The sequence below is a fragment of the Bos grunniens genome, chromosome 16, assembly GCF_055505025.1.
Source record: "Bos grunniens cultivar Pamir isolate PY7600 chromosome 16, Bosgru_T2T1.0, whole genome shotgun sequence".
NCBI lineage: Eukaryota > Metazoa > Chordata > Mammalia > Artiodactyla > Bovidae > Bos > Bos grunniens.
This window is the reverse complement of record NC_141180.1, coordinates 76,148,123-76,161,041: the sequence shown is the minus strand read 5'-3', so window position 1 is coordinate 76,161,041 and position 12,919 is coordinate 76,148,123. Positions and strand designations below refer to the sequence as shown.

General features: G+C 38.9%; 1 protein-coding gene across 15 annotated transcripts in view; it reads left to right on the top strand.

The window, feature by feature from the left end:
- KCNT2 (potassium sodium-activated channel subfamily T member 2) overlaps positions 1-12,919 on the top strand; it is a 431,812-nt gene that overhangs the window by 146,721 nt on the left and 272,172 nt on the right. For all 15 annotated transcript variants that reach the window (XR_015143756.1, XR_015143755.1, XR_015143754.1 and 12 more), the window contains exon 4: positions 12,539-12,587. Coding sequence is in view for 8 of the 15 variants with exons in the window: in XM_086345575.1 (XP_086201701.1) it covers positions 12,539-12,587 (49 nt within the window). In the remaining 7 variants the exon portion in view is untranslated. The remainder of the gene's footprint in view (positions 1-12,538; positions 12,588-12,919) is intronic.

Here is a 12,919-nt window from a genome sequence, read left to right as displayed (position 1 = left end):
AGGGCTCCAGATGAGCGTGTGTTCTCCTCTCTGTGAGACCCTGGTGAGCTGTAGCAAGGCCTGAGAGAGTACAAAGATAACATTCACTCCCCTGGCCTTCACTCCCTAGAACTCCTCTGTAACCTCACGATATGTGGAAGGCCTGAAGCTTCCCTCACACTGAGACTCCAGCACAAGAATATAAGCCTTTTTTAGTGGCAAACTGGAGATGTGTTTCAGTCTGCTGTGTCATGTTGTGGGGGTGGTAGCCTGCCAAAACTCACTCCTGATTGTTTCAGTCTCCTGGGTGCAGAAGTGCAGGCCACCAGAGCCAGGTACCCAAGGGGCATCTGCTGTTTGAACTGCCTGCACCTGCAGGCTTCAGTGGGGCCCCAGGATGGGGGGAAGTGGTACTAGCAAGGAGGAGCACAGAGAAGGCACCAGCCAGTGCCTACGCTTCCTAATAATGTCCAGAAAGACCCCTGTGCCCTTGGCAGTTGCTTTAAGATTGGCTAATGCATCAGTCCTGGGTGTTCATTGGTAGGTTTGATGTTGAAGCCGAAACTCCAGTACTTTGGCCACCTGATGCAAAGAGCTGACTCATTTGCAAAGACTTTGATGCTGGGAAAGATTGAGGGCAGGAGGAGAAGGGGACAACAGAGGATTAGATGGTTGGATGGCATCACTGACTCAATGGACATGGGTTTGGGTGGACTCCGGGAGTTGATGATGGACAGGGAGGCCTGGCGTGCTGTGGTTCATGGGGTCGCAAAGAGTCAGACAGTACTGAGCGACTGAACTGAACTGAATGCATCTCCTGCCGATGTGGTCTAGGTGGTTTTCAGACTGCTGGTTTTTCTCTGGGTCTTAGGCTTTCCAGGTATGGTGCTAGTGGTAAAGAACCTGCCTGCCAATGCAAGAGACAAAAATGATGTCGGTTCAATCCCTGGATTGGGAAGATCCCCTGGAGAAGGGCATGACAACTCCTGGGTATTCTTGCCTGGAGAATCCCATGGACAGAGGAGCCTGGTTGGCTACAGTCCATAGGGTCACAAAGAGGTGGACACTACTGAAGTGATTGAGTATGAGTAGGGTGACTTAGTGTGCATGAAGTGAAAGTTGCTCGGTTGTGTCCGACTCTTTGTGACCCCATGGACTATATATATAGTCCCTGGAATTCTCCAGGCCAGAATACTGGAGCAGTTAGCCTTTTCCTTCTCCAGGGGATCTTCCCAACCCAGGGATCCAACCCAAGTCTCCTGCATTGCAGGCAGATTCTCTACCAGCTGAATCACGAGGGAAGCCCATTTCTTCTAGCACTTGGTTCCATTATTCTAAATAATAAGTGTACACTGCTCTTCCTTGGTTTGCCAACTTTGGATAGTAACTAGGAGCTTCCTACTTTGGTAGATCAAACTTAGTCTGCATATGAGCCCCTTAAGAGCAGGCTTCCTGTACCCTATGCCTTTTGGGTCTCCTGAACCTAAATCCTACTGGTTTATAAAGCTGCTGTTTCTCTAGGCTCACTTCTTCAGGTCCCAAGAGTGTCTGTGTGGAGCACAGACTCCGTACTCTGCACAGAGAAGCCCTGTGTGGTGAGATCCCTCCTGCACCTGGGTCACTGTCAGAGGCAAGGTTTTTTGATAATACTGCATCTCTGCTTCTCCTTGCTGTGTTGTTGTTTAGCCGCTCAGTCGTGTCTGACTCTTTGAAACCCCATGGACTGTAGGCCACCAGGCTCCTCTCTCCATGGGATTCTCCAGGCAAAAATACTTGAGTGGGTTGCCATTTCCTCCTCCAGGCAATCTTCCTGATATAGGGATTGAATCCATGTTTCCTGCATGGGCAGGTGGATTATTTACCACTGAATCCCCTGGGAAGCCACCTCCCTCTCCTATTGGTCTCATTATGGCCCTTATATTTCTTGTTGTGGAGAAGCTGTTCTGCTAGTTTTCAGGTCTTTTTCAGAGGAAATTGATCCATACATGGCTATAGATTTTGTGTGTCTGTGGAGGAGGTGTGTTCGGGATCTTCCTACACTGCCATCTTGAATTACCTCCTGAATGTAGTATAAGTTTAAAGAATGCCATATGGAATTTATTTATTCAATAAGTGTTTGTCACAAATAAATCGATCTGGTTTTCAGTTAATACATGAATGTAATCTTTGTAGGTTCTTTTAATATCTCTCTCTTTTTTTTTGTTTATCTAATTGTCTTATGCTAATACTTGTCATCTACCCACACAATTTTTATTGCTAGTCTAAATACTGTAAGTAATGCTTTGAAATGGATCAGTCTCTTAAAAAAACCCAATACTTTTCTGTTCTTGATTCACATATACTCCAGAAAGGTTTACTGTTTTGTATTCCAGCTTTGTACATATTTTCAGTTATAGTTTAGAGGCCACTTTGAAAAAAAAGTTTCTTGAGGACAAAATTCTAAGTGAATTAAGTCAGACAAAAAAATAAATATTGTGTGATCTCACTTATATGGGGGAAATTTTAATACAAAACAAAGCAACAACAAAGCTAGTTATTTACTCTTGAATAGAAACAGCATTTATTGGGATGCTTAATTCAAGTTTCAGATTTAGCTTGTGTAGTTCTTAATCTAATTTGAGTTAAATGACATTGATTTATTTTAACTTACTTTTCCATTCATTATTGCTTTTATTAAATTGCATATCTATTCCTTTAAAGGTTCTCCTTTTAATTTCTATCCTTGCTAGAAGCAGTAGGAAAGGGGACTGGGTGTGTGATGGCCTGAATAATTATTATCTCATCACACACCTTGAGTTTTTGTCCAGCCTACTAAATTGAAAATAATTTTCAAAGCTGAAAACAAATTTGATGGCTAACTTCTGTACAATTATTTTTTCATGTAGAGGTTTGCCCTAAGAAAATTTAAGAAAAATTAAAAGATCAAAGTAAAATGGAAAATGAAGGCATAATATACATTTAAATGAATTGGTTACTCTTTGGCTTATTTAAACAGTAAAATGATTTCTTATGTGTTAAAGGGTTTGGAGATAAGCTAAAGATAGTGAAATTTCATCATGTAATAATTTGTGTGATAATTCTTTATGAAATAATTTATTTAACGAATGTAATATGGTTATTTTACTACCTCTTTATTGAATACTTAGCATGTATTCATAGTGCTGAAATTAAAGACATAGCCATGAAAAGTAAAATTCATTACCCTCCGGAAATTTTCAACCCTTTTAAAGGTTTTATATTTCAGAGATCTTGTATTTTCTGTCATTGAGATGGTTGTTTTATTAATGTTATTTCCTTCAGTACACACTTAATCTTATTATTCCCACCTTCATGTAAAGAAGCATGTGTTTTCTTCTCTTTGTCCACTTTGAGAACCTCAGCACTAATCGTTTTAACCTTGTTTAACTTACTGGCGTCAGGAAGCCAGCACCTTTCCTGCCTCCCACCCCCACATTCTAACTACATGTTCATCTTCTCTACTTGGAGGTTTGATAGTCATAGCAAAGTTGTCATGTTCCAATTGGCTTCTGTGATTTTCTGCGTCTCAGTGAATGACAACCCCATCCTTCCCCAAACCCTGCTCCACCCACAGCCTCCCACATTTTGGCTGATAGCAACTCCATCTGAACAGTTGCTGAGGCCAAATGTTTTGGAGTCAGTCATTCTTCATTTCTCTTTTTTTCTCTCACGTTCTCCAGCATGTGCAAAACCAGCAGAAAATTCCATCATGTCTACCTTCAAGATGGATCCAGCATTCAGTTCCTTTCCCGTGCTACCATTCTGGCCAAGCCGTCTTCCCCTTACCTGGATTACTGTACCCTTCCTCACTAGTCCTGCTAATTCTGCCTTTCCCACTCTTCGGTTTATTCTTAATGAAGCAGCCAGTATTCCATTAAAGTCAGATTCTTGCACAACTGTGATCTGAGTATTGAAGTACCTACGAAGGATGTAAGAACCCCATTTTCCTCCTGTTACTCACCACCTCTCCCCCCGCACCCATTTTCCTCTGCCACTCTGGCGTCTTCTCTGTTCCTGGGTCACGTTAGCCACTCTGCTGGCTCAGGGCCTTCATACCTGCTCTTCCCTCTGTCTGGAATTCCCTACAATCAGGTCACTCTGGCACGCTTCCTCAGATCTTTACTCAAAATCAGATTTGTAGTGACGGCTTAGCTGAACATCCTGTTTAAAACTGTGTTCTCCTCACAAGACTCCTTGGGATTACTTTTTTCCATTTCTTTTCCCATTTCTCTCCATGGCCTCTAACTCCTTCAATGGTGTACGTGTGTTACCTGTTTATGTTGTTTTCTCTGCATTCCACATGGATTTCAGTGGATATTCCACGAGGGCACAGGTTGTTTGTTGTCTGAATCCTCAGAACCTGGCACCAGTGTGGCACTGAGTAATTATTACATGAGTAAGTGAGTCGAGGAGGGAGTGAAGGTCCTTTTCGGTCTGACCTTTGCCTCCTTCACCTCAACAGCTTCACGCTCCAGCCCTGCTGACCTACTTGAAGCTGCTTATACATACTCTGCTCTCCATTGTCTCAGAACCTTAAACATTTGCTCCCAGTTCTCAGACCTCTGTCTTCCACTCCTATCCCTCCACATCCATTGTTTCTCACCTTACCTCAGGACCCCTGGACCTTCCAGATAACAATTTGTTGGATAAAACTTGATCTGACACTCTTCCTTGACATCATGCCCTATAACCTGGTGCCACTGTTCTCGGAGGGATAGTAGTCTTGGAGCAAGAGTTTATCTCCCTGTCCCGGGATTGAACCTAGACACCATTCCACCAGGGACTAGAGACTGGAAGCAGCATTCTCTGATTCTTACCCAGTTTGGAAGCAAAAATGTCACAAGGAGGCAAAAACTGCAAAACAGGTACAAAGTTTACCATTAGAGACACACAGCACAATGGGAGAACACAGAGAGACAGCTTGTTTTATTTAAGTCAGAAGCAAGACAGAAACACAAACCCAGACAGGAAGGGTATGAGCATCCGCTCTAATGAGGAAAGCACAGTAAGTCAGAAACTGGACTGAGATCCACACTCAGAGAGAAGTGCAGGAGTCCTGAACGAGGAACACAGTTAAGAGGTGACTTAAATCACTTACACAAGACAGTCCTTGTGGGTCTTGGTTTACTTTTGGCCAGTTATCTTGTTTCTTTCTTCATTCACTGGTCCTAAGACCCTCCCCAATGTGCATGTGCATCTTTTCGATAAAATGGACCCCATCTCACCTGTGGGTGCGTGTCCACACTTATTATGGACACCCTCCCTTTTTGACCCTCAAGGAGCCTTCCTGCGCATGTGCAGAAGTGAAGTCTTCCTTGAACTCAGGAGTGGGCACCTTATCTCTTTACTTCAGCAGAGGTCAGCTTCAGCCACTAGCTTTGTCCCCAGAGTGTCTGGGTGAGAACAAAGCTTCAATCTTACACCACTAAACAAACACCAGCTGTCCATTTTAGGAGTCCGTCTATCTCCTATATCACCACTCTGGGTTAGGAGTAGTTTCTGTGGATTCTCCAAGTGTCCCCCATGTATTTCTGTCACTGATACACCAGCATTGTTTTTAAAACTTGGTGATTTATAAAAGAAATGTACTTTAGAGATACCTGAGAATCATAAAATGAGGCATGACAGGATCCTTTTTATAATGAAAGAGCATTGGCAAGTAATAGAAGAGTGAAATAATATTATTTGAAAACAGTGAGCAGTTTCCAATAATTAACTTCTCTGTCATATTAGTAAGAATGTTCAACTGTAATTACAGAGGGTATACATTTGAAAAATCAGATTACTGCAATTAAAAAAGCATAACAAAATAACTCATGGCTCCATTTTGAATACATTGTTCTGTTTAGTTCCCATCAGGGTAGTATTGGTTAATGAAAAACAGCAGTGACCTTTACAGACACAGACTCTATTTTAAAATAATCAGGCTAATTTGGCAAAGAGATTAATTGAATTAGAAATTCTGACATAACAAAGATGCAGATATTTTGTGCCACTTTGCTTCATTTTTAAGTCCCAGGAGTCGAAACTGATGGGAAAATGTGGGTGTGGACAAACAGAAGGATATGAAAAGAATTTTACTGTTAATGTATGAAATTGTGCAAATGGCAAGCTCTCATGGAGGCACAGTTCGTAATAAATGATTTCAAGGTATTAGCAAAGGAAACACATCTATCATGTAGTTTATGGATTTCATTGAGAACTGAGCCATCAGCATTGTCTTTATTGCCTGCTGGCGCTTACAGTTCTTCACTAGGTCAAAACTTATGCATCCTTTCCCACTTTAAAAATTGTTGAAGTGATTATCAATCTTCAATATCAAATGACAAAGACAAAGTAAGAATCATGTAAATGTGCTCATATTTTATGGTAATGGGATTTACATTTAGAATAAGTGCCTAATGGAGCCACAAGTGTGTTGACATGATGTTCTAATTTTAAAGACCCTTTCTTCTTTAGGGTAATAACTATTAAAATAAGAAATTTAATTTTTGCAGTATGTTTAAATATTTGGTGACCAGTGAGATTGAATATCATAATATTGACCTTTTCTTCTCTCGTATGCATTGATTATATAGTATAGATAAAGCATCCCCAAGTGTTCCAACAGGCAATCTGAACAATTCAAAAGGATTTCTTCACCAGATTCCGGTGCTGGTGTTCCTAGTCAGGGTTCATCTTCTCCATATGGTGATGTTCACACACACACACACACACAGACATACCCTATAGCATGGTAAGTTCAGTGTCCTACATGGAACCACTTTCACTCAGTGGCTATGTGCTGTCCTAAGACCCTACACCACTTTGTAGTCAGCTTTCAGAAAGATGAAGAGAACATGGGAAAAGATACAGTTGTTAAAGTTATTGGCCGACGAAGGAGTATCACTTTTACTTGTGTTTCATACCTAGATCTCACTGGGGAATCAGTGACACAGTCATACCATGACCCAGAGGCTGAGAAAGTCACCTTTGGCCAAAGAGTAGCTTTTTACACCCAACTCTGTACCATGGAAGGGGAAAAAAAAATAACATTGATAGGAAGCCACTTCTACGTCAGCCCATGTGTGTCTGATGGAAAGACTCTTAAGAGTCTATTATTTCAAAGACTCAGCGTTTAGTTCTCTCTGCCGCATCTCCAACAGTGGTGTGAAGTATTGTTGTTATTTTAGTCGCTAAGAAGTGTCCAACTCTTTTATGACCCCATAGATTGTAGCTCCCCAGGCTCCTCTGTCCATGGGGTTTCCCAGTCAAGAATGCCATTTCCTTCTTCAAGGGATCTTCCTAACCTAGGGATCAAACCTGCATCTCCTCCATTGGCAGGCAGATGTTTTACCACTGAGTCACCTGGGAAGCCCAGTGGGAAGTATACCCATTTTGAAAGGATTCAGTTATTGGAAAATCTTTGTAATATATTGTCAAGACTCTACTATGCTTCAGTATCCTGGTCAAATGATAAATTTATGCTAAATTTTGTCCATCCTTAAAATGTGGCCATTTTAAGGAATCCTCATTTCTTAGGATTTGTTATGATTAAGAGAGTGTCATAATTTTCCGCTTTGATTTATTGGTCTTAAACTTTTGTTAATACAATACAAGCTTGCCTACTGAGTTTGGAGCTTTGTCAACCCAAGTTCCTCTTGAGCTGTGACCCACAAGTCTTTCATATGAATTCTGCCCCAGGCAATGACCCTATAACTTTTCTGTGTTTACCAGATGCTTGATTCTTCCAGTTAACATTTTTACCCCTGACCTCTACCTCTGCTGCCAAAGCAGTTCTGACATTTTCAGCAGCTATTTCCTTACCTTTAGGAGAGGTATTTATTCACCATAAATAAGTGAGCTGTCAAGAGTGGCTGGGGTTGCGTCATTAACTTTTCATATCTAACTACTATTATTTCCATTGTTTGATATAGTTCTTCCAGTTTTCATAATCATTCTTCAATGTGATTTTTATCTATAGGCCTAGTTAAGCCATATAAATAATAAATGTTATATTTTTATTATTTTTATTTATATATTATATGGTGATGGTAGTTTAGTTACTAAGTCATGTTTGACTCTTTGCAACCTGCTGTAACCCACCAGGCTCTTCCGTGTATGGGATTTCCCCGGCAAGAATACTGGAGTGGGTTGCCATTTCCTTCTCCAGGCGATCTTCCTGACCAAGAGATTGAACCCACGTTTTCTACATTGGCAGGTGGATACTTTACCACTGAGTCACCTGGGAAGCCCATAATGTATTACACATAAATAATATTATTTATATAATAATAAATTAACAAATTAAACTAGCTAAATAATATAAATTTTATTTTTATTTACTTTTAAAAATATGTATTTGTTTATTTGGCTGCACTGGGTCTTAACTGTGGCATGTGTGGAACTAGTTCCCCAACCAAGGATTGAACCCCAGCTCCCCTGCATTGGGAGCACAGAGTCTTAGCAACTGGACTCCCAGGGAAGTCCCAAAGGTTGTTTTTATGTTCATTCTTGTTGTTCTGTTCTTATAGTTTAAAAAATGAAATCTGTTTTATTCTTACGATTGTACAAATGGTTCATGATTATTGCAATAGAAATACTTAGGGTGAGGGAAAGGAAGTAAACATTACCTAAAATCTCAATACCTACAAAAAAGTATTTTTAGTGTTTTGACTGCCAATCTTCTGTAAATTGCATCGATACACACATACAGGTACCACAGTCATATTGATACAAAATATACATCATTTTTACCAATGACTTTTTTTTTTCTTGTTGATGGCCTTTTTGCTGTTGTTGATGATGAGCAAGTTAATTTAAATCTCTTGTTGGTTAGGTAGATTCCAGTTACTATTCTGCCATATGTAACACTGCAATCGATATTTCTGTGCAAGTCTATCCTCTGAGCACCTTTTTGTCAATGGGATTGAAGCTCATTTGGAATTAGAGGCTAGCTGCTAGTTTCAGTTTCACCTCTCATTCGTTTTGGTAGTTTTCAAGGAACATGGAGATCAGATCCCACATTCTTTTTTCATGATAAATGTATTTTATGAAGAGAGTTTGGGCACTACCTTTTTGCTAGAATGTGTACATTTTCCTCCTGTGTATTTAATTTAATTTAATGCCTGGTAAGGGGATGTAAAAGACAACTTTCCAATGGCAATGTCACTTCACATTGAAATTTACATATTCGAGTTTTGTAGAAATGTTTTTTTAAGGACTATGAAACTTATTCCACATGATACAGTCTTGTACTTAAAATTTTTTCTTCACAGGCTTATTTAAATTTAAGTACTCTGATATTTCAAGACCTATTAAAACAACATGTCAGATCAAAGAAAATGTCATTAATTAGATAATTAGCTTTTAGTAAATCTGTATTCACTACCAATTTCCTTTTGAAAATGCTCTCAAACTTATGATTAGCAATTTATTTTATGATTTTATAATTTATTTTTTGCTTTTGAATTTATTTTATGAGTTTTCTATCTCCTTATTTTGTATTTTATAACATACCATTTCTATGTACGAAAAAACCAACCTATATATTATACGTTCCTCTTTGTTCCTGCATACTTTGTTTTGACTTCATTTTTCAAGTGTTACTGAGAACATAATAAGGTATGTTCTGGAAAGGAGAGTGGTGCTGAGTTCATCATCCACATTTTGCCTTTCCTGGCTCCATCCATTTGTCTGTATTGAATGCCTAGACTACTGTACTTGGGAAGACATTAGTACCATAATGGTGAGTAAAAGAGATATACTCCATCGTACGGAACTTGCAGTTCAGTGAAGATACAAGTATTAAAGAGGTACATTAACAAACAAATTTAAGGTTACTCCTGAGATGAGTGGAGGCAGAGGTATAGTGAGTGACATGGCCTAAGAGATTCCTTGGCTGCATTGATCAAGGGGAAGTTTCCAGAAAGATTTCCCTGAGAGAAAGTTGAGCTGAGAGATCTCTGATGAGGGAAGAACATGTTAAAAGGGCTGCAATAGGAAGCAGTGTGTCACTGCTTAGACTTAGTTGACTAAGTCTAAGAGTGCCAGGGTCCAAGTTTTGGTCTTTATCTTAACACAAGTAAAGTGTCAGGGTTCAGTGGGGTGATGTGACATGACATGCATTAGAAGGAATCTGTGTAGTTGAAATTTGGAGAAAAAATATAGAAAACAAAAGGAAGTGTAGGGTCCAGGTTTTGGCTTTTACAAGAGCACAATTGTAAGAAAATGATCATTTATAGTAAGGTGGTTCTGGCCATAGATATGAAGAGAAGTAGATACATTTTACAGATATTTGGTGGAAAGAATTGGAAGGGTTTGGTGACTCATGTATTCAGTATTTATAGATAGATGGCAGGAAAGCACCTAAGATGATGCCCAAGTCTTTGGCTAACCAAACACAATGAAATTTGGTGCCACTTACTGAGATGTGAAAGGCCGAGAAGACCTATTTTGCTGGGAAATGGTGCAGGTTTGGTTTGGAGCAAAAGAAGTCAGTAATCCAGATAATGTTATATTCTAGAATCACAAAGAATAATATACTAGATTGTTGTTATAATTCAGTTGCTAAGCCATGTCTGACTCTTTGCAACCCTGTGGACTACAGCACACCAGGCTTTCCTATGCTTAATTTTCTTCCAGAGTTTGCTCAAATTCATGTCCATTGAGTCAATGATGCCATCCAATCATCTCATCCTCTGTCGTCCCTTTCTCCTCCTGCCCTCAGTCTCTTCCAGCATCAGGGTCTTTTCCAATGAGTCAGCTCTTTTTATCAGGTGGTCAAAGTATTGAAGCTTCAGTATCAGTCCTTCCAATGAATATTGAGGGTTGATTTCGTTTAGGATTGACTGGTTTGATCTTGCAGCCCAAGGGACTCTCAAGAGTCTTCTCCAGCACCACAGTTTGAAAGCATCAATTCTTCAGCACTTTAGCCTTTTTTATGGTCTAACTTTCACGTCCATACTGGATGACTACTGGAAAAACCATAGGTTTGTCTATATGAACCTTTGTCCGAAAAGTGATGTCTCTGCTTTTTAATTCGCTATTTAGGTTTCATAGCTTTACTTCCAAGGAGCAAGTGAATATACTAGGTATTTTCTTTGAATAGTCTTCTAAATTTTACAGTTCTTTTTTAAACAAGGAATTTTAAAGAGTTTATTGCTCTTTGTGTTTGTTTAACATATTACCCAAAATAAAATGATTCAAAGATTTAAAAATACACACTCTGTTTTGGGATTCCTCGAATACTTTATCACTGTAGTGAGTGGGCTTAGTTCTGTTTGTAGTTTTTTTGTTTGCATTTTTTGGGCAATGTAATATAGCTATTTTCATCTTTTCCTGAGTAGAGTATGTTGCTGGGAATGACTAGTATTTGAATCAGCTGTGCACCAAATGATGTAGATAGGGATGAAGTATAAACAGTGAAAAATTGTAACTAGTCGTACATTAGAATATATGATGTTCTTTGCAGACTATAAATGATTTTTAGCATCAAAGATAATAGCACTTTTAAGACACATTTAAAGATAATTACTCCTTATTCTGCATAATGTTTTATGCTAACCTCAGTCACAGTTTTTTTGGGGGGTGGTATATTAAATATTTTATTAAATATTAATACTAATCTAAATATTAATGTGCTTTACAATCTGAAAGTGTTAGTATTAGTTAGACTGAGTGAAGTCGCTCAGTCATGTCCAACTCTTCGCGAATCTATGAACTGCAGCCTACTAGGGTCCTTTGTCCATGGGATTTTCCAGGCAAGAATACTGGAGTGGGTTGCCATTTGCTTCTCCAGGGTATCTTCCCAACCCAGGGATCAAACTCTGGTTCTCCCGCATCGTGGGCAGACGCTTTACCATCTGAGCCACCAGGAAAGCCCAAATATTAATGTGCTTTACAATCTGAAAGTGTTAGTCGCTCCAGTCATGTCCAACTCTTTGTGACCCATGGACTGCAGCCCCCCAGTCTACTCTGTCCCTGGGATTTCCCAAACATAAATACTGGAGTGGGCTGCCATTCCCTTCTCCAGGGATCTTCCTGATCCAGGGATCAAACCTGGGTCTCCTGCTTGGCAAGTGAATTCTTTACTGTCTGAGCCACCCCTTCAACCTGAGTTACTGACTTTATTCTGATTATTTCTACTGTTGAATTTGTACTGACAAAATGTTGTTTAAAAATAATAAAATGCTAGAGTTTATTGAAGGTGTTTAAGTGACTTTTCACTGGAGTATTGTTTAGCAAATGGTTTGGAGTTTTTCTCCCCTGGCATTTTCATTCTTTAAATAAGAGTCCATGGTCTTTTCTTTTGATTAGTATGAGACCGAAAACAAAATAAAGAAGAGTTTTTTCCCTGAAATAGAAATGAATATTACCAAAAAGAAAATTAAACCAGTATAAAGGTTTTTTCCCTAATTTTAATTTTGATGTTAATATATTGTCTCTATTTTATTGTCTCTTTATGTTAACAACATTTAAATATTTTCAACTTTTATCAAAATTTGAAAATGAATGTTTTTTTCACTTGGAAAAATCTAATGTCTTATCATTCTTTTTATAGGTCTCATATCTTTTGGGTGAACAGAAGTCTACCTTTATGGGGCTTACAGGTTATGTACAATTTTGTTTTATTCCTATATGTCTAGATGTACTCATATTTTACAGGCAGTACTATTGGGGAGAAAATTATTGATATTAAAAATAAACAATTAAAATTGCTTATTGTTTAATTAACCTTAATGCACATCTTGAAGTTTTTATTTCTTTATGTTAACCTGAGCCTTGCATTCTACCTGTTGAGAATTTCCTCATGGTCAGGATTAGACTTCAGAAAGCTTGAGTAAAACAATGTTTGAAATCACAACAAGTTCTCCAAACTAATTTATGTGTTCCTAAATTCTTAGGTTACATCCATGTTTGAAAAATTAGTCAAAAGTCCTTA